At 38.7% G+C, this 24,629-nt stretch overlaps 1 protein-coding gene across 7 annotated transcripts; it reads right to left on the reverse strand.

The window, feature by feature from the left end:
* Positions 1-220: 220 nt before the first annotated feature.
* LOC135114660 (heterogeneous nuclear ribonucleoprotein Q-like) lies at positions 221-24,040 on the reverse strand. 7 transcript variants are annotated; one of them, XM_064030518.1, is made up of 14 exons: positions 23,853-24,040; positions 20,905-21,061; positions 19,404-19,566; positions 18,672-18,832; positions 18,376-18,552; positions 13,400-13,535; positions 12,264-12,352; positions 10,919-11,035; positions 10,463-10,612; positions 10,088-10,230; positions 6,115-6,185; positions 5,020-5,162; positions 3,825-3,993; positions 221-3,646 (listed from the first exon to the last, which is right to left on the reverse strand). In XM_064030518.1, exons 1-14 carry the CDS (start codon positions 24,023-24,025, stop codon positions 3,447-3,449), a joined length of 2,049 nt encoding a protein of 682 aa, XP_063886588.1. In that variant the 5' UTR covers positions 24,026-24,040; the 3' UTR covers positions 221-3,446. The 7 variants fall into 7 exon arrangements, with proteins under 7 accessions (XP_063886588.1, XP_063886592.1, XP_063886589.1 ...); XM_064030522.1 differs by having other exon boundaries at positions 221-3,661; XM_064030519.1 differs by lacking the exon at positions 13,400-13,535 and adding an exon at positions 13,748-13,883.
* Between the last annotated feature and the right edge of the window lie 589 nt (positions 24,041-24,629).

The following is a 24,629-nucleotide window of genomic DNA, read 5'->3' on the forward strand; positions in this document are numbered from 1 at the left end:
AAAAGACACGTGCCGTGCCGGAGAGAGAGAGAGAGAGAGAGAGAGAGAGAGAGAGAGAGAGAGAGAGAGAGAGAGAGAGAGAGAGAGAGAGAGAGAGAGAGAGAGAGAGAGAGAGAGAGAGAGAGAGAGAGAGAGAGATACTTACCAACGTCTTTACATCCACAGATAAGCTTTCCCAAGCGTGTACTGTATGGGGAGGTTAAAAACAAATATCTGTAACTAATGGAAATCTCTTTTACTTGCATTCCAACACTGGTACAGACCCGGCTATCTGGTACAACTCAACTGCCTTCCTGCACGCTGCTCTTGGCTAAGGCGACCACCTCCTTACACGGAAAATACATCACCACATCACCTCACATACGTTAACAAATCTTTATGGACGTTGTATTTGACGGTACCGTGAGTTGCAACCGAAACATTTAAGTTGAAAGAATGGTGTAATGAAAGGAAGTTGAGAACCTATTTGTCAAATTCCGTAATCAGAACCTATGCCTGAGACGGCCATGCTTTCACAACTGGCGGGGGAGGGAAGTATTATAGTAATTGAGGCGCCGGGGAGCAGTGTGTGGTGGTGGTGGTGGGAAGCCCGCGCGCCACCACACACAGTCACCTGAACAAATGCACTGTACTGATTTCTCAAAAAATATTGGTTCAATGGAAATTACTAATGACACGAGACCTTTTTAATGAAACACTGCATCATGCACTATCAGAATCCTTCCTGTCCCAGAATGCTACAACAATATATTTGAGAAAAAAATTTACTAGATTCTTTAGAATAAATCACTATGTATTGGATATTTACTATACACTTTTTGAATATATAATTGTATCTTTGACTATACATTTTTTTTTTTAGAAAATATAATAATGATCATATTTAGTTCCAGCAAATCCTTACCTACAAGAATTAGGTTAACGTTTTTCCTTCAAAGCTGAAATACACTTTTAACATAGACTTTTAAAACTTTTTAGTATACAACAAACATTTTGGTTTATCCCGTGGCCCAGGTGGTGCTGACGCCGGTGGAGGGAGGCGTGCAGCTGGCGCCACCACCCTCTGCCACACTTACACCATCTGGTAGTAAGTGGATCTCTAAATACACGAGAAAATTTCCCTTCAACTTGATCTCCTAACAGGCATACAAGAGCGAGAGGCCCAGAGACGCCTCCCGAACGTATTGGGTCAAGTCTGGTCCAAGGTCGTCAAAAGAAATTAAAATTCATCACTCAAGCATTTTCCTCCTTAAATTAATGACCATAAAAATTCCATTCAAATACCAAGTCAACCAATTATTAAAAAGAAAAAAAAATACTACAGCAATATTACTGTTTAGTTATACATATCTTTTGCTGCACAACTTACACTAATAAACTCAAGTCTGCTTATAACATTTTTAAAAGAACGCGAGCTCTCAAAAGAGCAAAGCCAACCATTAAATTTTAGTAAAACTTAAAAAATTAATAATGATAAAGGAGTCCAATGTCACTTTAGAGAGAGAGAGAGAGAGAGAGAGAGAGAGAGAGAGAGAGAGAGAGAGAGAGAGAGAGAGAGAGAGAGAGAGAGAGAGAGAGAGAGAGAGAGAGAGAGAGAGAGAGAGAGAGAGAGAGAGAGAGAGAGAGAGAATAATCTATACCTAACTCTGTTTCACTTATCACAAGAAATGCTTATGAACTACAAATACAACAATTCATCGTCAGGAACCTCAATAAGTCCCACCATAAAGGGGAACCATGGAAACTTTGGAATACTGAAGAAAAAAAAAATAAAAAATAAAAAATAAAAATAAAAAAAAAAAAAAATGAAGAGGGGGGAGAGAGAAGATAAAATATATTAGTTAAAAATTCTTCTCAGATCCCAAAGTATCCGAAACATGACAAGTCCCTGAACCACACACACGATATACTCTACAGCTCAAGTCTTCGCAAAGTAGTCACAGCCAGTTGGTCCAATCTCCACCAAAAATGATAACTGCTTGTCATCCAAACACACCAAATCTCTATTTCCTGTGACTGATAGTGCGTGTGTCACCTTCTCAATAAGTAAAACATTAGCATCAAGATATGTACAGTTGCAGACAAATTTCATCATTCTTTTTTTGGGGGGCTTTTTTTTTATATAATGTGTGATATCGGACCAATCAAATCTGGTAACAGTCGCCTCAGTCGTCAATCATGTCTACAATCAGTGGATATGGATCATTCTAATTAGTACATAAAGAAAATCCATCATAAATCATGCTTAAAATTCACAAATACTGCAGTATCTATATGGGTTAAGTCTTATAGTATTATTGGGTTCCATTGAATTGGTTTCTGACAACATTCCAATATGATCACGAGCACTGAATCAATGTTGCACTGAGCATCTGCTTAATGCCAACTAAGACCTACAAATCAAATAGCAAGGTTCAAGAGTTATTCAGTGGACACAGCATTTAGGGATACCAAAAGAAAATAGTGTGGTCACTGAAATCTGCATGCAGGACCGCCTTTTTTTGGGGAAAAAAATATGTATAAAGTGTGTATACGGGGGCAACCGGATGGAAGGATCTGATGCTGCTATAAGACTTTGGCAAGTTACTTATAAAATGCTAATAATAAACAAGAAAATTCCATTGGCAATTTCCCCTTAATGAATGACCTTGAATCATACTCAATGAAGAGGAAGGCAAAATCTTTTTAGGTGGACACACCTGAATAACGAGGAAATGGTACTGTTGTTACTGTTCTTGTAGCAATGGCATACATGAATACTAATACATGAATTTGGGCGGCTATTTTCCACTAACCATTTCCGTTGAATTGATTAGTCTCCAGAACTAGGGGGGCAAACCGCTGGACTTGTTAGATTTGTAATGGGAACTATTCTTTTTATAATTTCTTTGAAAGACAAGAAGTTTGCATGTGAAACACAAAGTAAGCGGGAATAAAACAGCCTGCTCATTATTACCACTTGGATTGAAATTTAATTGCTAAAACATTTTAATGTTGATTTTTTTTTCATCCTAGTGGTTAACAGTGATAAAATTTTGAGCAGCACTCCTGTGAGACTTCCTCCTACTAGATTTAGTATGGTTTTTAATTACCCAACTGACCTGGTGGGTTTGGGTATGGTGGAGATGTTTTTCAGGTACATGTCTCACTGGCGGGGTGGACTGCGGCCCCTCACCCCGGCCAGACGGAAGGGCGTCCGGGAATCGGAAGCCGACCCTCTCCAGGCCCCACTGACGCAGCACTGGTGGGGCGGCCACCATCCGTGGGCCTCGTATCAGGCGCTAGCAGCACCGACACCACTCCCAGTCATACGAGTGGCAGGAATGTCCCTCTGTGCCCGCGGACGGGCTCGCCCGGACAAACCAACGTACATAACTTGGAGTTGTGCCCCACCGTGCCCCGCCCCACCCTCTACACCTGGTGCTGGCGGCCCACCCGCTTACACCTCAGCTCCACGATTGTGGATAGCTGTCTTGGTACCATTGCTGGTCCCCGCCTGCCCCGCCGTACTTGCTGCCGTTGGCCCCACTGTATGAGCTCAGCGGCTGCTGTGGGATAGGCTGGTTCCCCCAGCTAGCACCGGTGTTCTGGAACCGTCTCTTTGAGTCCCCCTCGTTCTGGTGCCCGCCATCCAACTTTCTTTTACCTGTAATGGATCAAGCTTCATCTCACTTATCTGACTGATCTCTACAATGGAAGAATTATATTCATCACAGGCTTTCCCCTGGCCTATTTCTCAAAAGTGATGGCACGTTTATGGAACATGACCTTTGGTGTTGGTGGTGTAGGCACAAGATACAAGGGAGTGACGGCTCAAGACTCACCTGCTAGATTTGCCCCCCTGGCGGACCCTCTGAACCCCTGCCCCGCGCGCGGTGGTCGAGTCATACGCCCCCCCATGGCCCCCCCTCGGGGCACCATACCCCGCCCCCCACGGGGGGAGGGGACAGCGCCGCGGCCACGGTTCGCCATACCACCATACCCACGGCCAGCCTGAAAGCACAAGGCAACCCACAATCAGTGGTTAACCTTCCTCAACAATGTAGTACAGTTCAAGGTAAAGCTGGGACTTCGACAATAAGATAAGCATTAAGACAGCAAGCTTCAAAGGGCTCTATATACTAAAGCACAGTACGAGTCACCGTCCCTGAGCCAGAGTGTGGCAGGGGTCTGTGGGGTCACTGGGCGCGGTATCAAGTGGTGAGTGTTGCTAGACTGCTAATAATTATGGTCTGCAGTGCTTATATGTTATTAAAATATTGATCACAAGAATTAGCTATATTTATTTTCTTCCCGGCCATGTTTTAGCCACCATTGCCCGGAGCTGCTGCCATGCTGGCTCAGGCATGGGACCCGACAGGACATGGCCTCACGCCTCCATAGCCAGCCTCACTTCCTAAAAACTTGACACGCAACTCTTTCACAACAGTTTTAAGTCACCAGACATTCACATTTTCAGACATAAAAGATATGCATATCATAATATAGCTCAAGAAATGCTTGCATAGTTTAGCCCAACATCTCATAAAAGAAATTAAATTGATCTGTGCCTAACATATCTAACAATATAAACAATTCCAATTACTAACTTTAAAAGATAACTTGAAAAGAAATAACCATACTTGATCCCTACATATGATCTGAAAAATAACTAGTGAAAAGTTAAATATGACAGAATCATGCTCTCAACTTTCAAGCAAGAGAGAGAGAGAGAGAGAGAGAGAGAGAGAGAGAGAGAGAGAGGAGAGGAGAGGAGAGGAGAGGAGAGGAGAGAGAGAGAGAGAGAGAGAGAGAGAGAGAGAGAGAGAGAGAGAGAGAGAGAGAGAGAGAGAGAGAGAGAGAGAGAGAGAGAGAGAGAGAGAGAGAGAGAGTCATGCAAACACTAACACGATTCTGTGAGCCAATCAATGTGGGGGGACAAATCGCCCCAATACCCAGGCTTGGGCAGGGAGGGTGAGACCGCGCCTTGTCTGTGACACTTCAATACTACAATAACTGAGAATGGACACTGGGACCCACCGGCACTGATTTGGTGCGACCACGCCCCATGGGATACGGGGAGTAATCGTAATAGTAATCTTCGTAACGGTAATAGTCGTCGTAATACGGGTCACTGTAGCCACCTTGATAATCGCCATAACCATAATAGTCGTAATCATAATCTAGAAATAATACCAAATGTTGTTGTTGATAGCTAATAACAGAATAAAAAATTTCATTTCTCACTAACATCAAATATATATAAATATATAAATATATATACTGTTCATACTAAAGAGGGCATGCCGGGAAGAACTAAGCAATAAGTTATGACAAAATCAAGTTATAATGGTCAGCTGAGGTGGTTGACAAGTAGACAAGTGTGTGTTGATAAGATCATACTGTGAACTAAGGAAGGCAACGGGCACTAAGCCAGAGTATCAGAAACAACTGCATCTTCAAAGGGACCACTACAAGGTGCCTCTGAAAAGCAATTGGGGCCAGGAAGATGATGAAGGGAAGAAGAGCAAGTCAACTTCATGACAACTAGTTTATTCTTATTATATATTATGATACAGGGAAGTCTCCAAAAATTTAGTTTAACGTAACGTCCGATACACAACTACTTTAGCAAGTGTTACCAATATAAAACAAGAAAATAAATTACAAACAAAACAAGCCAATCCATGCATATACAGTTAAATATTTATAGAGCATTTATTTGAGCTCAATTTACTTTTTATCTATTCCATTACTACAGGGTTTGTCGTCCCTGTACCTTAAATGTCTATTCTATTACTTTGTCCAAAAAATAAAGATCTTAAGTAGAGGGTTTCAACAGTGGCTATAAACAGGAGTAAACGGCACTCCCAAAAAGGAGCGAGATCATTAAAGGCTTGCAATTCAAAACTGTCAATATAAACAAGCACGTATCACTGGGACAAGTCCTTATGTACAACTCTCAGCACCATGTGAAAAATGATAATTACAGTAACTTGATGTAATGTAATGTTCTGGTCCCATTGTCATGAGCAACTCAATAGTACCAACTGTAGTTATTCCAGTAATAGTTGTATCCAGTGCTCTTTTGTGGTCTTGGACCCCAGTAATAGTTGTAATAGTTCCACCACTTACCATAGTCACTGCGACCGCCCCCGCGGCCCCCTCCCCTCCCTCCACGCAGCATGGCCGGGGGCACAGGCATTCTGTAAATACAGATAGCATCCAAATCAGCTTTAATGTACAGGAAATAATAACAACCAAAATGAAAAATTGTCAAACTATATGGATCCTCCAAAGTATATACTAAACAAAGCTGGAAGCTTTTAATGGTTTTCACTATCCTTTTAAATTCCATATACCTGCACATTCATAAAAATATTGCAGTTAACAGATCTTCATAATTCATCCTTTCACCCACTTCCAGACAATAAACAAAGTACTGTCACTCAGACATATTTGAGCATGGTTTCTTTCATCCTCACACTACCATTTCCATACATTGTGACACACTGAACTGTCCTCAGTTATTTCTTCAGCAATGAAGTTCCCTATACCTGAAATGTAGCTACTCTCTACCTACTTAGTGCCTTACGTGACATCTGTGCTATTTGTGACAAACTTTTGTGCACAGACTTGATTGGTGTAAGTCTTCCCCTGTAGGATGCTCTGACACACTAACATATACATGGGAGTAGGACAAGTCTTCCTCTCTATCCAAGACCTGCAAAGTGTTCAGGAAGCCTTCACGAGGACTATGGGTAGATGGACCTGCTGGCAACACACTGATAATTTGGTAAATACTACATGAAACTGCACCATTTTTTTTTTTGCAGGAGCAGAAATTTGTGAGGGCTACAGGTTGTCTAAATAATCAAATACTTAACTGAATGATCAAGATCATCAAATACTGGCAAACAACAAAATTATAATGCAAAATAAAGAAATCTAAAAATCAGCTTCCATCCCCATTCAATTTAAAGGGTTGAGACAAAACTTTGAATTTAACCCTACATAACAACAATAAATATCCTGAATGCCCAAATCCTTGTTTTGTGAGAGAGAGAGAGAGAGAGAGAGAGAGAGAGAGAGAGAGAGAGAGAGAGAGAGAGAGAGAGAGAGAGAGAGAGAGAGAGAGAGAGAGAGAGAGAGAGAGAGAGAGAGAGAGAGAGAGAGAGAGAGAGAGAGAGAGAGAGAGATTGACAGTTGTGGTTCTATTAAAAATTATCAAAAACCTGCAATTCAAGAGGCAATACATGTCTGACATATTGATATTTTAAGGCAGTCCCAATCTTGCTTGAAAGCTACATATTCTGTGAGCAGTGCTGTCCCTACATTCCCTCCATGCTCTAAAGCAATGCTATATTGGGATGTTTAGTGGAATTCTTTAATCACTGATAAACAATCTGGAAAAATCCTTCCAGTACTTCATTGCAACATTTAATTTTATTATTCTGGAGGTGCATCACATTGTAGGCACTTAACTAAACCACTATAATGTTTTATTTTACGAAAATGATTACCATGATGGTGCTGATCAAAAGAATTATTTCCAAAATGTAAAAAATACTACTCAAAGTTGACTGGATTTCAGCAGCATATTCTGGCAAAAAAAAAAAAAAAAAAAAAAAAAAAAAAAAAAAAAAAAAAAAAGCCAAATATGTCTACCAATGAATGATAGACACATTTGGTAATAAACACAAATATTTTATTACAGAAGAATCAAATCAAAGTTAAGGTTTGTTGTTCAAACAATTGGTTTATTTAAGCAGCAATCAAGACTTCCAGCTGATGCCCAGAGATCTCCTTAAGAAATTTTCTTAACTGTATGAAACAATAACAATAAATTTATTGTCTTCACTTCTACATCAATGTCTGATGCTATTTTTAATGGCATTTAAAATAAAGAACAAAAAACACATTACCCATGCCTGGACAAACAGCTGTCTACTCACACCTAGCAGCTTGTCCCTTAAATACCAATTTCACCTTCAATAATAATATGTTTGGAGATTGTATTCTGGAGAGAGTTTTGCACTAGTATATATCCCCTCCAGCTCAATCATGCATCTAAAGGAGCCAAAGAGAATAAAACATCCCAACACTTTACATTTCTTTGCACACTGGTGCAATACTGCCAGTACTAAAGGACCAATAAATTTAACATTAATTTTCAATAGTATTTCTAAACATGCAGGATCTTATTTAAATTGTCAAATATCTAAACACATTTATCTACGCACCAGGGTGACATCCAGGCAAAGCATGTAGCCGAAACACCTTAGCCACCCACACCTTCCCTGAGATTAATATAATTATCCTTAACTCCTGGTCCTATACAAGTAGAGAAGACATACTTTCATTAACCACACTTGCATTTAACTGCACTTAAGCCTGAACAGTACTTGACATGATTCAAGGCCTATCCCTATTTCTTATAGGAAATAAATTTCTTATCCACTTTGTTTCTGTATTATAAGTATTGGACTGAAATGGCTTTGGATTTCTCTATATGTACTATATATCCCAAACACCATGAACATAACCAGGTCATTACAAATGAGCCATTGGCTAATTCAGACAAATACTGTTAATGAATCATAACATGCCAATTAGAAAGCCAGAAAAATGGCACACCTAATTAGTTTTTAATTTCTTAGTTCTGTCTGGAACCAATCCCATTACTACTGACAACTGGTGATGCAACCAAGAAACATCCCCTTCTCAGATCACTTCAGTAGCCATAACTTCTATTCTAGGTCTACAGTGATGAATGCTCTTCTTACTTTTTAATAGTTTTAAAACTACCAAAAGTTGTGAAACAAAGTCAAAGCAGCATCCATCCTTCTATTTCATTAAAACATATGAATTTGCAAATACCACACCTCAGCCATAAGATAAGCAAAGATGCTACAATATCTCAACTCCCTGGCTGTGTTGTCAAATGTTAGTGTATCTCAATTTGATATGGCTTTAACTACATACAGCTAACACATATGCAGCTATGTCTGCCCCCACATCATTGGCTGGTGCACCATATGCATACCACTATTACTTTCAATAACTCCATAGTGCTTTGAAATTTTTTTTTTATCTGCATAAAAAAAAAAAAAAAAAAAAAAAAAAAGGTTGTACTGAATAAAGAAATAGCCTTACACAGTAGAGCTTAAAAAGTGTTTGTTGATTTGTTTTAATACACAAAAGGAAGAAAATGGTCTCTAAATTCTCCTTCTATGAGATATGTAAGAAAGTTTTGCCTAGGATCTTCATGTTAGTGAATTGCCTGATCTTTATTTATACAAGGTTTTAACTCCTAATCATTAAATTAATTTCTAAGAATGATCAACAATATACTAGGATACTGAAGAATAGTGCCAGAAGAAATAGCCTGTGGAGATGGTACATTCAGCAGCTGGGTTAAAATGTTGCCATTTCACACTATAAAGGGCACATAAGAGGGATGGAGTGATGGGGGCTAGGATAACCATCCTCAGTATTCTGCTTTCCATAATAAGACTAGCTGATGTCTTGCTATGCCGGCCCCAGTCACAAGGAAGCCAAGTATTACAGATAAATAACCAACATAATAATGAAAAACTGTGACTTTGGTAAGTAATTTATAATGAGGGCTGTTCCTACCTGAGTGGTGCCAAGCTGAACTCAACAGTATCATCAAGAGAAAAGATCTCTGCTACTAAATAGGTTGGAAGCTCCATGCAAGCAAGACCCATGCTCTGGCAGTTTAATTTATTTTTTGGAAATGGAACCAAACAATTTAATATTTATTTTATATTACTAGTATTTGGAAACTTGAACTGGTTCCTAATAAAAGCATGATATGAAATTTTCTTATCTAGCTACCCGTACTTAAAGTTTGATAAGATGCTAGGATACTGAAATTATATTTCTTTCCTAAAAACCTAAAAGTTTTAAAGTACATAAAAAAAAAAAGCTTCTGGAAAGGTAAAATCCCCAGACTAAAGATTTGCATACATATAATTACACTAAAAGAAACTTCTTGGAAACCAGTGTTAAGCATTATGATAAGTTACAAAGCATGCAGAAGGAATATCAGAAAACACCTCTAAAAATGAGATTAGAAACTGACCCTCTCTGTGCAAGCATCTGCATGAGCCGCTTCTCTCTATTGCGAAGAACTTCTTCCTTCTTCTTCTTGTCTGACGGTGGCTTTGCCAAGGAAATTTCCATAGAGGCACCACCCAAGTCTTTCCCTTGTAAGGCACCCATTGCCTGAAAATAACAAAGTACCAAGTAATCAGCAAAAAATTCCATCTCAAATAATTATCCTAAGTACTTTTTAATTCCTGCATTCTATTAAAGAAATAAGAGCACAGCCTTTTGAATTTTAAAACTATAATATTTCAAATATCATTTGAACTTTAACCTATAATACTGCAAATATTGTTCTCATTGACTGTGCTTTTTTCCCATCTGAGAGTAATCAAAGGCCCAGCCAGCTCACCTTGACTGCCTCGTCTCTCTCCTCAAAGTGGACGAATGCATAATCTTTAATCTTCTTGACACGCTCCACCTTCCCAAATTCATCAAACTTTTCCTTCAGCATCTCTTCTGTTGTTACCTGAGTAAGATTTCTGACATACAAAACTTTGACCTGAGAAGGCAAAAGAAAAGGGATAAATGGAGGTTTTTCTTGATCACAAGATACAATGAAAGTCAACATATTTTAGCATATCTTCCAAAGGTGACCATATATCTAAGCAGTCAATGTAGATATACATATATCCAAATAAATTTAAATCCACACAAGGCTTACCAATTCATGTTACCAAGGTAATGACAACATAAATGACATATTAAAGAGGAAAAATGTCTTCCAACATAACTGATTTCCAGTAAAGTCAAACATCTGAATGTTTTTTCCTTATAACAATATAGGATCATGAGAAGAAGCAGCCACCTTGGACATGGTGTCTTCATCTGGCTCCTCCTGTGGGTCAGCCCAGTCCACAATGATTTCACACCCCCACACCTTGAAGCGTCCTGAACTTAACCGCCGCTTAGCCAGGGAGGCAGCCTGGAGTACCAAAACACCTTTGCTTAGAAATATATATAAGAATAGTAGATTCCTATGCTAACTTACAAACTGCAAGTTTTAACTTACTATCAAGGACATGAAAAATATATAATTACCTAGACCAGGTGATGTGGTGCATATCCACATATGTATGTGTGTGATGCTCACCAGGTGTTAGTCTTTAATACCAACAGTTACTGAGCAACTTGTAGATTTACGATATTCAACCACACAAGTACATTTATTAACACTCAATTAGTTGGGCACATGACCAGTTCAATATGACCAGCAAAATTTTTTAACTTGATACCATAATTATTTCTTAACTCAATCCATAATTAGTCTAGTGTTTGGTGCCATATTTCATATCCTATCGACATTCTTACTTAACTTTGTCATGTGCTAAAACTTCACTAGTGATACTGATGGAGACATTATTCCACAATAATTATTATTCTCCCTTCTTGTTTCCTTGATGCTTTAGGTTCATAAAAATAATTTATGGTCTCAAATTGCACTATTTCTTGTGAAAATCTGAACTTCTGCTATCTGAAGCAAGTCTGTTGATACAGGCAACCTATAGGATAAAATCATGAAGGATACCTGGGCCTGAGTTCAAAGACTAGACATTTGGAGGCCAACAATTACTCACATTAAATGAGGAGGCATACTCAATCATACCATTACAAAGACTACAGTATTTGCTAGCTCATTACGAGTTGCACCTCAGAAGATGCATCCCTAGTGATGAGACTCAGATACACTTTAGAATGTTCCTACCATCCAACACTCAATTGTCAATTTCCACTTCTAGTCCAATTTGGTTAAAATAGCCACAAAATGGAATTACTTTCCATTTACTGCAGGAAGAGGCATCTTAGTGGACCATTTCATTGCTAATCCACACACCTAGAGCATTTCCAAGACACACATTTTATGCACCATCACACAATACATAAAGTAACCTAATCACTCTTTCATTATTCCTTATATGATACAAATAAAAAGAAAAGAAAAGAAAAGAAAAGAAAAGAAAAGAAAAGAAAAAAAAATCATCACAAATTTTGAACTGGGATTGCATAATTACAAGATTTGCTAGCAAACTGGAGACAATTCAACTTTCAGTACATCTTTGTTGATATCTCTGTCAATCTCAAGTTTTCCAATAATCTAAGTACATAAAACTACCTGTGATGTGTACATGTAAAAGAGGATGAAGTTTACACACCTTATGGGACTCGTACTCCAGGAAACAGAATCCTCTGTTCTTTTTCTTGTCATCAGGAGAACTATAAATTATCACTTCAACCAGACCAGCTGTTAAAAAATACATAAAAAAGAAAAGAAAAGATGAATTAAATGAATATGTTGCCTTTACACTGGTAGGATATAGCCAATATTGCTCATGAAACATTTGCTCATGAATATAAAAGTATATACTGCATGATTGCCATCAATATACTTGGGCAACATATTTCACTTGCTAAATGATTTTTTACTAGAACTAATGCACATGGCACCTAATAGTGAAAAAAACAAAAAAAGGATTCATTAAAAAACAAAACAATAGAAGAGCTTGAATGGTAGAACCACTGAAAAAATATGTGAATAACTTCTAGACACAAGAGGCTGTATGGAGTTGTGTTAGTTTAAGATATACAGGAACAAATTAGCCATCACTGCTAAGAATAAAAATAAAAATAAATAAATTGTCCATGCAAGCAACACCACTAGCAAATCAAGTAGGGAGCAATGCCTTACCACATGACAAACTTTAAACATGAGCCTTATTTTCCATCCAGCATAAGAATGTGTATTATTTAAAAAGCAAAGCAAAAGACTGACCATCTGGCAAGACATTGCAGGTTGGAGTCAGGGTAATGACATGGATTTTGCAAAAAAAAAGTAAAATTAATAAAATAAAATAAAAACAAAAAAATGTGGCCTATGTGTCACCAGGCAACTGGAAAAAATTTATGAAAATAAAAAATAAATAAATAAAATAAAAGGGACTGCCACAAAAACCTATTATGAAACCCTTCAGCTGCTGCAGGTAAGGATGCCATAGCTTCAGCGTAGCATCAAACAGTGCTAGTACTAAATTAATCCATGGGAGGCCAACTTAAGGATATGTGTGGATGGGGGTCACAGGGGGAGCAGTGAGTATGATGCACCATCAAGCAACCATGTTTAGAGCCAGTTATATTGTGGAAATGTCTAGCTTTACAGTCTAAAATGGTAGAGGGGACCACTGTAACACATTCTTAAGTGTAAGAAGCTGCCAAGTCAATGGTGACAGAACGCACAGCTAGGACTGACATACCCACAAGCCACTGACTACCTGTGACACAGAGGTCAACTTACGTGCGTGCTTTGCAAACTCCTCATATAACTCAAGTCGCTCCCTGTTCTTGGGGATATTTCCTACGAACAATCGATGATTGTTGTATGAAATAGTGACCCCTAATTTTTTGCCGCGCTGAATTTCATATTCATTCAGCTGCAAAAGACATGACGATTCCTGTTTATGAGCACAAATTAAGTGTACATGGGAATCTACTTGAAACCCTGAAATCAACTCCACAGCCCTCAAGACAAGTAGATTCGTGAGCATATGGAGGTGCTTCTCTGAGGGACACTCAGCTCCTGGTCAGAGGAACACCTCCAGATAATGAAGATGTACAAACAAACATTTGAGCGCTCTCACTTTACCTGTGCGTTTTGAAAATTCTTCCAGAATTTCTTCTTTTGACTTTGATTTTGGGATGTTCCCCACAAACAGCCGCAGATTAGGAATGCTAATATTAACTTTCAGGGCAGCATTTTCCCTGACATTGTAATTATCAAGCTGTGAAAAAGAAAAAATACCTCCTTGGCATCAGTGAAAACTGATTTGGACCTTAATGTTTACTTTTCCAAACTACAGCAAACTACAACTACAGTGTTGAGGAACACTTCTCACTGGGAGAAGAGTTTACCAGAGGTCAGGTAGAGTGAGCACAGTTCCACACATGATAAATCCTTAAGATAAACCAATACTTAGCAAAGTCATGGAAGGAAAGTTTCTCAGACCAGAAAATTTTGTTTCCGTTTGTCTTTTTGTTTAGTCATTAATATAATTTGGTATGAAACTTTCTTGGCCAGGGATACTTAATGTTATAAATTTGTTAGTTTTGATTTGAACTTGAAACACAGCTCAATTGTTTATTGCACTTCAATCCGAACTGTTAAAGAGTGCAGCTTTCAACACACCCAACACAGTCACTCATTCATGATCACTTACCCTTTAACTGTCATCAACTGAGCATCTCTGTAGGTGTCAGTTACCTTTCAGTGTCAAACATTAGGAAATAAAAGAGTTGATGGGGGGATTAATCTGGTTACAACACAATACTAACAGGAAGCTTCACCGAGGACAAGACAAATAAAACATTTTGAATTTAAATCTTGAAACATTCCCAAAATTAGTTTTTGTACCTTATGAGCTGGCTTTAGTTTGCATGTGTGTGTGTGTGTGTATATATATATATATATATATATATATATATATATATATATATATATATATATATATATATATATATATATATATATATATATATATATATATATATATATATATATATATATATATATATAAACACACACACACATAGATACATAGAACATAAAAGTACTGCATATATACTTCTCAGTATGCATCTGAATGGGCTAAATTTGCAAAAGCAAGACATGTATAGAATCAATGAACATAATGAAAAATTGACTGATACAACAAGAAGAGAACAGTCTGTACCAAGGTTAATTCATGTCATAAAGGTCACATATCCTTCCTTCAAATTCACCATCACATTCCTCCTTGTAGTAGGCAAAGCTCATAACTACCAAGGTAGTATATGATCACAGAAAATATACTCTACATATTTCACTGGAACTTCGCTGAAACAGAAATGGGGATGGTTCAGAAAATTTCTACATATAAAATACCCTCAACAAATTAGTCATTTATCATCATCCCCACAACAAATGCTTTTTTACGTACGTTTTTAATAAGAATGCAACCTTACAGTTGCAAGTAGTATATTTTTACTGTCGTAAGCACTAGCTGTGGTGGTGCTCAAGTTTTGAAGCTCTTCAAAAGCTCAGTTATCTCTGGCCAAGTAGTTTTAAATAACCCCATTTCTAAATACCACCAGAGACAGGCGAGTTAGGAGAGAATATCTGAGCTATTGTAAGAAAGCTACACTTCAGAAAAGATCCAGTAAAAGGGCCCCAGCACCTGGGTGTGAAGAGGAACTACGTGAAACATGAAACTCTCAAACTAAAAAGCTTGAGTCTACTGGGTACTCCATGCTGCAAGTGATGACTGTTTGGTGACTGATAAAACCTAAGATTAATTTTAATAAAACAAATTTCCTCAAAGAACTGGCGACTATTACTGTTATGTAAACAGTTATAGTGGATAAGGTAAGTTTCTTATCATCAGCCACTAGCCACTTATTATGACTTCCAAATGTTAGAAATCATCATACTGGGCAGAATATATACATCTAAAACCATTGTGCTCATTTCACGTGAGATGCAATTATGTTTCTCTCCTACGTGTTCATTTCACATGGAAATACTGATTTAGATGTATTTGAATAAAGTAGAAATGTCAACACAAGAGGCTGCATTGAAGTAATAGAGTAAATTCCACTAACTGTGAAGGTGAGAATGTGACCACTGTTGTGGCAAGATTTGTGAAGGGAAGGGTGCCTCAAGGAACAGGTTTTACTATTGATTATTGCCATGCATATTAATACATAACAGCAAAAAAGTAATATATATTTTTTTCATGATTTAGTATTGCTCATTTAGTTTTTCTTCTAAAGTAGACATTTGTGTTCATTAGGAACTAACAATATATACCTTCAGCATCCTTGTTTAGTTGATAGTATTCACTTGATATACAACAAAAATGCAATTCACATATAGTTAATATCTTTGTATAAGAATGAGAGTAGTAACTGTGTATGTGTATATATATGAATGTGTGTTTGTGATACTGTACTCACAGAAATTAATCATATAGTGTAAGGTAGAGGAATCCTCAACAGTAAAAACTTGGTTAAGATAAAAAATTGCTAATGTACAAAGGACATGGGTGTGAACACTATTTTCTCTAACAAAGTTGTAATAGCATAAGATGTGTGAACTAAATGTGCATCCTATAATGCTTATCCTTTGAAGAAATAGAGCTGTAAAGTAGGTGTTCATGTCAAACTGTTAACACAAATTTTTCCTTTTCTGAAATTATTCCTATGTACATTTCATACCTGCCATCATATCAACATATACTAACTGCATTACTAGTTAACATGCCAGTAAGTATAACATTCCTATCCTCTATTTAATGAAATTATACAGCAGCTAGGAGGATGAGGCCATGTCACACATGCATATGCTTATGCATGAATGCGCATAAGAAGCATGCAAGCATATGCAAACGGCATTTAAAAAATAGCAGAGCTCAAATTATGTAACATGTTAACTGCAAAATGGGGAATGGAGGAAAAGTACAGACTGAATATTAAATGTGATGCATTCTGCAAATAATGAGAGGTAATCAAGGTTGTGTTATGTGTCATCCAAGGTTATTTAGCATGAAAACCATCAGATCACTGAGATGCAAAGAGGTAATAACAATGTGGGTCAATACCTCAAGGAATTATGTCAAGACAGCAAACATGCTGGTGTACAAATAGGAAGTGAATTATGAGTCTTATGAATACACTTGCAATGAAATATAAGAGAACTAGTTAAAGCCATAAGGGTGTATCAAATTGCTATTATCATGTCTTAAAAAAAAACAAAAAAAAAAAAACTTGGTTTTAAGAATAATAAGCACATCCAATTTTCCCATCCAAGGTGGTCAATTACTGGCTAACAGTTCATTATTGAGTAATTTGTTCATTAGGTTTCTAATTAAATCACTGAACAGTCATCACTTGTAGCTGGACCCAAGAAGAGAGGAAACAAGGGAGGAAAGAGGATAATTCATATGAACCACAGTAATATTTATTTTTGTGCAAATCTAACCTATTTTAAAGACTTCCATGCATCACTATCAACAGACCTAAGGGATCCTAACCCAATCACTCAAGACACACACTTTGATCACATGCAATGACCTCAGCAACTTTATAAAAGATGCTGTTAACCATTTACCATAAAATCAACAATAAAAATAGAATCAATAACTAAAATGCACAAGTATTTGTTTGCTGAAGATGACAGAGTTTACACATATTAGACAAGTTATGCTATTCAACTCCAATGTCCTGTCCTTAAAACTCCCTCAAAGAGGTCTGTTTGTTCTAGTCCATATGCTTCACCCTCTCATTTTCTCCCTTCCTTTTTAGGCTAGCAACTTCCTCCCTGAAAGAGTATTTCCTGTCTATCCTCACCTTCACATTGTTTGTTGTGGATACACCTAGGGAGGAACTAATAGGAGGGTGCAGCAAACACCTATTATTGGCTTAAGAATTCTAACTTGACAAAAACTAGGCTCCTGATGCTAACATTAGCACCCCCTCAAAGGGAAAAGGGCCTATTCCCAATATGAAACCTTTTGAATGGTCTGCACTGTTCATTACTTTTCACAACACATTTCTCCCATTTACCTTACACCTGCTAACTTTTAAACAGCTTCCCTCATTCTTGGTCTTTAACATTCAAATTCATCACTGCACAAACAGTAAGCCGTTCATCGTCACCAAAAAATCTGATCAATTATTATACACCCATTAGTGTTTGGCAGCAACAAAGATTTAAACTCTTCAAAAATTACAACTCGGATAGCTTCTAGTAAAGGTGGGACTCTTGCTGAAGTGAATTTCACACTGAAAACTATTTAAAAATCCTAATCTGCCCTCCAAACACCAGTTAAGTATAAATTAATAGCAGACACAAAAACAATAACATCATATATACACTGGAAATAGGAAGCAATCGACTAAATATATGGGATACTCTCAATTAAATTATCTATTTTCAAGTAAAAATTCAATCTCTCGTCTTCTAAGAATACTTAGTAAAATACTTGTTCTTCAACAAAGTGCTCTAGCCAGAAACTGCATCTGGCCATGAAGAATGAAGTGTGGAAGATATTTGATTTTAAAAGAATCCAACATCCTTTCACTTATATATTTATACAAAGGAAGAAAGGTTAAGTGAAACACTCAATTAAATACTATAAATCCAGCAGTGATCAATTCAGCCAGGCACAGCTGTAAGCTTTGGCTAGAACACTGCTATCATACTCTTGAGGCTGGAAGGCTCAGCCATGAGGTACATACCTGCCGGACTGCTTCACATGCCGCTGTGCGAGTTGTGAAAGTGATGAAGGCATATCCTCTGTTCTGGCCTGTCATGGGATCCATCATGAGACGCAGGTCCCAGATATCACCACACTTTTCAAATAATGGGATCAACTCATCCTCATACAACTCCTTTGGAATCTTGCCACAGAATACCTGCAATTAGTCCTCCGTTTGTAAGGTTTTAATTCCCTGCTTGAACAGTCTTGATCCAGTTAAGGGTCACAAACAACCACTCCTTAAGCTACATTACAGCAACACAAAAAACTGCTCACCTCACATCCTGGGCCAGGAGGGGGCCCTTCCCAGTTTGGTGGTGGACCTCCATATTTTCGCTGACCTGTGGTCACATCTAGAGTGTAGCCAGTGCGCTCAAGAATTGCTTTTAAGTTGTCTTCATTTGGACCTTTCCCAGGATTGACAGCCATACTGTCTGCTGTGAGGTCAAAATGAAACATTAATAAGTTCGGCAAAATTCAATAATTATTGTACGTGGAATGCAGATATCCAACAATTTATAATCCATTTGTTATTTATCTAATACGAAGTTATTATCTATAATTTGTCTAACAGTTTTTATGTGGATCATATCCTTTAGTCTTACACAAGACAGTCATAAAGGATACAAATTGATGGAGAAACCAGCTAATCCAAAAGTTTAGACTACACACAATTCCTTTGTAAAATAAATAAATAAATAAATAAATAAATATATAAAATTGAATCAAAATAAAATAAAATAAAATAAAATAAAATAAAATAAAATAAAATAAAAAATAAAAAATAAAATAAATCCACTGAACATTCCCTCAACATTTAAAACTTTTCTGTACTTCCTGATCTTAACATGTTCACTTATAGTTGTTGATTATAAACCATAAGGAATGTGTAGATGGTAAGTGTCAGTCATTCGCCTCTCCATTCATTCTATTCCATTTTTAATATGGATCAAGATATGAAGAAAAATTACAGCATCATTGTGCCATGGCTTTCTTGAAGATACTTACTGTTATACTGTTTTCTCTGGCGGTAGGTCTTCATGACCCCACAGAGGTAGGCGGACTTGTTGGACACATGCTCCAGGTTGGACTCCAGGAACTGTTTAAGGACTGTGACGGCCCCCTCAACTGGGAATTCCTTCAGGGCATCCAGTGCACGCTCGTCCAGGTCCTGCAACACCACCCAGTGACTGCCACACAAGGCCTCCCTACCATCGCTGGGCCACACGGGCTTCAGCACTACTGCTTGAGGGGGCAGGGAATACACAGCTCTAGGATGCTGTGACAGATCACTTGTTCTTAAGTGCTTTGACTAACGATCTAGCTCAGTAAAATGTTACTCCCTGTACTTGAAAGAAAATCAGATGCCACACTACATTTGTACTACAGAGCATTACAACAAAAATGCTTTGGAATGCTTAGTGTCCAAATCATGAAAATTTGCAATCAATAAGATAAATGATTACAAAACTACACTAGGGATCTCCAAATCTTGAATCTTAAGCATTAGAAACACAGCAAGATGAATGAAGGGGTGAATAATGACAAAACCCCCCAACAGTGAAGAGAGCTTAAAGGTGATGGTAGCAGACACTTCTGTGCCAGACCCTGACCTTGAGCAGCTACCACCATAAACTTCACTAAGCCATCACCACCTTATTCCTCACCTGGGCTAATGTTGTTACTACTGAGGGAATACCTGTGCACATTTATTGATTTTTCTATCAGACCTGGTTCCTCTGAAGTTCTCTAAGCAGCCGGGGAGGATGTGGGTTGTTACTGGTTTGCCTCCAGCATCACTCCCTGACCTTGAAAAGTACTTGGATAGGGCCAGGAACCTGTTTCCTACTGCCTCAGAAAATGGCCTCCACCTAGAGAAGCTTCAAGTATCAGTATAAGCCAATGCAGCACAATGTAACTGTCAATATGGATAATTTTCTGTAAAAAACAACCAGCATTTCTTTTAACATTAAATGAGGCCACCTTTCAATCATATACTAAGCTCCCAATCCTATCATTTCTCACTGCAGCATTCTAAGTTTAATTTCTAAAGCACTTCCTGAAGTCTTTGTTCAATTCAAGCTACTGATTTCCCTTTGGTGATTCTCTCATTTCACCTACATGCTAAACCTCAAATTTTCAATACAATGCAACACTGGAACACTTAAAAAGTTTATGGTTTAATAGCAAGTACTATGCTGCACCTCATAATTCCTCATTGTATTAAAGATAACTGATGATGATCCTAAATTTATCAAGTACAATCCACTTTTCTTCAAATGTACATTTTCACTATTATTTACACCATTACTCATACCTGCCTCTGAAATTCCACCTAAAAGGCCAAACACCATCTTTTCTCCTTCATACCTGCTTCAGCACATATTGAAAAATACATCCAGGGCCAAAAACACACACACTGTAAACCAGGTCACTTCACAAGGCTAGACAGAGTAAATGTGAAGATTTAAGAGCAAACATATAATAGGAACACAAACAGCTCACTCACTTCATGCCTTAGTTTGCCCTGTTTGTAGATTTCATCTAGTTTTGCAGCGACCTTTTCATTCAGGCCATAATTTATTAGTTTCTGGTAGTCTTCTGTTCTTTCGCCGTCTATTTGTGACCCCGGGTCACCGCCGCCATTACCTTCCGCCATCACTCCCCTGTAAGACATTTATCAGCTGATGTCAGGCAGTCTTACAGAACATAATGCAAAAGTGAACATTAAAGAAAAAATAAGACAATTCATAAAATCTACTAAGTTGCCATTCCTAATAGTACTTCTGCAAACATACCTAAACCCACACAATCTTCAATTCCATGTAGTTACATCATGCTTAGTCATGCATTGGTGATAAGAACCATTCATCCACCAATTCTTATCTTTGACAAATCTATTTCATTCACATTATGTATATCAAAACTCTTACTGCACCATTAGTACTAGTTGTCTGTCAATTGACATGCAACCAGTCAGGACACTTTCTAGCACTGAACCTAGGAAAGCAAAATGTCTACTGTTTGGTAAAGATTCAAGCTATTAAGAAGACTTTCTTTCCCCCTGTCAAATAGGCATAAGATTAACCCCACACACCACCAGGCTGAGGAAGCTCAATGTGCTAAGTTACAACATCTGATATAATAACTGAGGAAGAACTTGAGATAGTGCCAAGAGGTCTCCAAGTCATTCTGGAGCTTGGAGAGGGCAGTGAGTAGTAGCTAACCTAAGGCTGTGGTAAAGTTGCCAAATACTGTGTCACTTTCACAGCCTCTGCCAAGATGTTTATTGGAAGACTAAAAGGTGTTGCTAGTGTGGCTGACTTGCTCTGCTCTAAGCTAGAGGGATGCAAGTGTCCCACAACTCATGTTATCAGGTAAATGACATAATTCCTTCCCCTGAGGTGAAACAATTATGACTGGGACTTGTTGGTGACAAACTCTACTACAGTTTTGTGATCTCTGAGAAGGTAATGATGATTTTTTTTCTATTCAAATACATAAAATTACATCACATTTGTATTTTAGTATTTTGATGGAAATACCAACATAGCTTCAACTAATGACAAAGCCTATTATGTAATTTAATGTGTGCAAAGCTGACTTCTTCCTATTCACCTGCATTCAGTCACACTTATTACCATTTTGCTCATAACCTCATAGTAAGCACTTCTAAAACTGATAATCTAATCTCTTTTTACCAAGACAATGACCCAAGGTTATCAGACACTTTGCTTCACTGCTGATAAATAACATACTTGCAAGTTCCTTCCAATTGCAGTACATTATCACACCAGGATGCTTTTACACCCAAGAACACAGTCCACTAACATCATGACTCACAATGACTCCACATTTCACCATAACTGCTGCTGTGAAACTATTTTCTACTCTTTGTGAGTAAGCCAAAATACACTTTCACTGAGTGACATAACTGCAGCTGTAAAAGCATTTTCTACTCTGTAAGCAAAATAGATTTGCACTGAATGACAGCTTTTAATAATCATGATACACTTCCAGCAGTTTTATATTTGACATTATCCCTTTTCATTCGCTAAGCAGCATACTAAGCTTGAAAAGAGACCAACCACAAAGTCAGGAACCCCAAGCTATTTCTGGGATGGGCTATAGTAAGACGGGATAGGTTAACCTAACACTACAGGCCATTCCAAAAATAGCTAGAGCAGTTGATCATTTAACGAGAGAGAGAGAGAGAGAGAGAGAGAGAGAGAGAGAGAGAGAGAGAGAGAGAGAGAGAGAGAGAGAGAGAGAGAGAGAGACTAACCCATGTAATGCAAAAAAAATAAAATAAAATAAAAAATAAATAAATAAATAAAGATGCAAGTATCCCTTCAAAAAATGTAATGCAAGCAGTTCCTTGTAACCACAGCAACAAGGTCTTACTCAGTGTGTGGGGACCACTGGTGTCATTCAAACTGTGTCCTTGCTGATTCAAATGCTGACCCCAAGTTATGTGGTCACATCAACATGACCCTAGAAGACAATGGTATGTATCTGAATGCTATGAACTGACCTGCTTATCTTTCACATCTATACTCAAGTAAACTGTTATCAGCACTTTATTCAAATAAATGATGACCTCAGATACACACTTGGGTCAAGTTGCATCAGCTTCAAAGGCAGGGTCAAGGTCAGCTGTTAACCCACTGACCCACATAGGTGATTCCTACTTAAATGCCCCTTCCCTCATCACATTCACGTCACGGGCATCCCAACGTGTGAATAGTCAGTCTACCACAGCTCTGGACCGTTGCATTTTCCTATAAGGTGGTGACGTCACTAATTAATTACCCATCACTGCAACAAGCCCTACAGTGTCAATCCTTGTGTGATCCACCACGAATCCTGACCCTATCCACTCCTCAACAGGTTCTAACGGCACAGGGAAGGAGAAAACCCGCCCTCACCCGACACCTTCCCATTAATTTGTCACTGAATGATAACCTGCCGTGACAGACACGGCCGCCGCCACGCCGCGCCGCCCGTCCCTCCCTGACCTGGGGCTGACAACACGCCCACCAAACAGTCTGCTGTGCGTGTGTGGCTGTGGTTAGTGCAAAGCCGATGCCTAGTGCCAGCTGTGAGGAGTGACACAGCGACACCGCAGCAGCTGTGTCACCGCCAGTCTCCCGCCAAAACAGTTCCATTCACAACAGCAATTACCCCTCCTACACACCTTTAGGCTGAACACACCTGACCGTCACGGTGTCACACAGATTCCAAATCGCCGCCTGATGCGAGCAACGGGCGGGGCAGGTCGGCCAGGCAGCATTGCAGCACGTAACGGTCTTGCAGGACGGCCGCCGCCACAGCCTCGTCATAGCCTCGTCACATTCCCGCCTCCTCACACCTCCACCCGCTGCTCCATCATAACATTTCCACCCTCAACGTGATCCCCGCAAATTAGGCTCAACAACAGATGGACTGTCAACTTACGAACTTCTCGGCGATGACTTATATTTACTCCGTTCGTATGTTCCACCACATCCACCACGGCCGGTCGCTGCAAATGGCGCACGAGCAACGTGATAACTTTTGGTCGACGGGGCCGCCGCCGCGACGCGCACGGCGCTCAATGCTGCCGCTCTTACCACCCACACCCCGCCCATCAATCCTCTTACGGCACCCTACCTCCTCACCTTTACTCAGAACCATATGTTAATTACGTATACATGGTGAATAGATCATGAATTTTGTCAAAAATGTATAGGTTTCATTTTAAGGGTTGTTTTATTCATTATGTGGCATCGGTGGCGTGAGTCTCGGCCCCAAAATGTGGCGGGAACAACAGCCGTCGCCACAAACATCGCCTGTCTCCAGGTCACCTTTTCACCCTCTAGCAGTTAAGGACACCCTCGGTTTGTGGTGCTGCAGTGTGCAGGTGGCTCATCTGCATCGATTTACGACATAGGTTTTCAAAAGCCATGTCGAGGGAGACCTAGGAAAGAGAAGGAATGTGCGGTGGGCGGCCGCCACAACAGGACCCAGACCGCGCGCCCACCTGGCGAAGGTGGCGCCACGGTGGCCGTCGCCACACTCACCTCAAAACGAGATGTCAAAAAGAATGGGATATCACTCACATGAAATATATTTCCGCCATTATATAACAGTCGTCCATCAAAACAATATGATATTTATTTTCCGGTAAAAATTTTATGCTATCGTGATTCATATTCTTCAGATGAATATTGACAAACACATAACGAATTATAT

Source organism: Scylla paramamosain, chromosome 28, assembly GCF_035594125.1.
Source record: "Scylla paramamosain isolate STU-SP2022 chromosome 28, ASM3559412v1, whole genome shotgun sequence".
Lineage (NCBI taxonomy): Eukaryota > Metazoa > Arthropoda > Malacostraca > Decapoda > Portunidae > Scylla > Scylla paramamosain.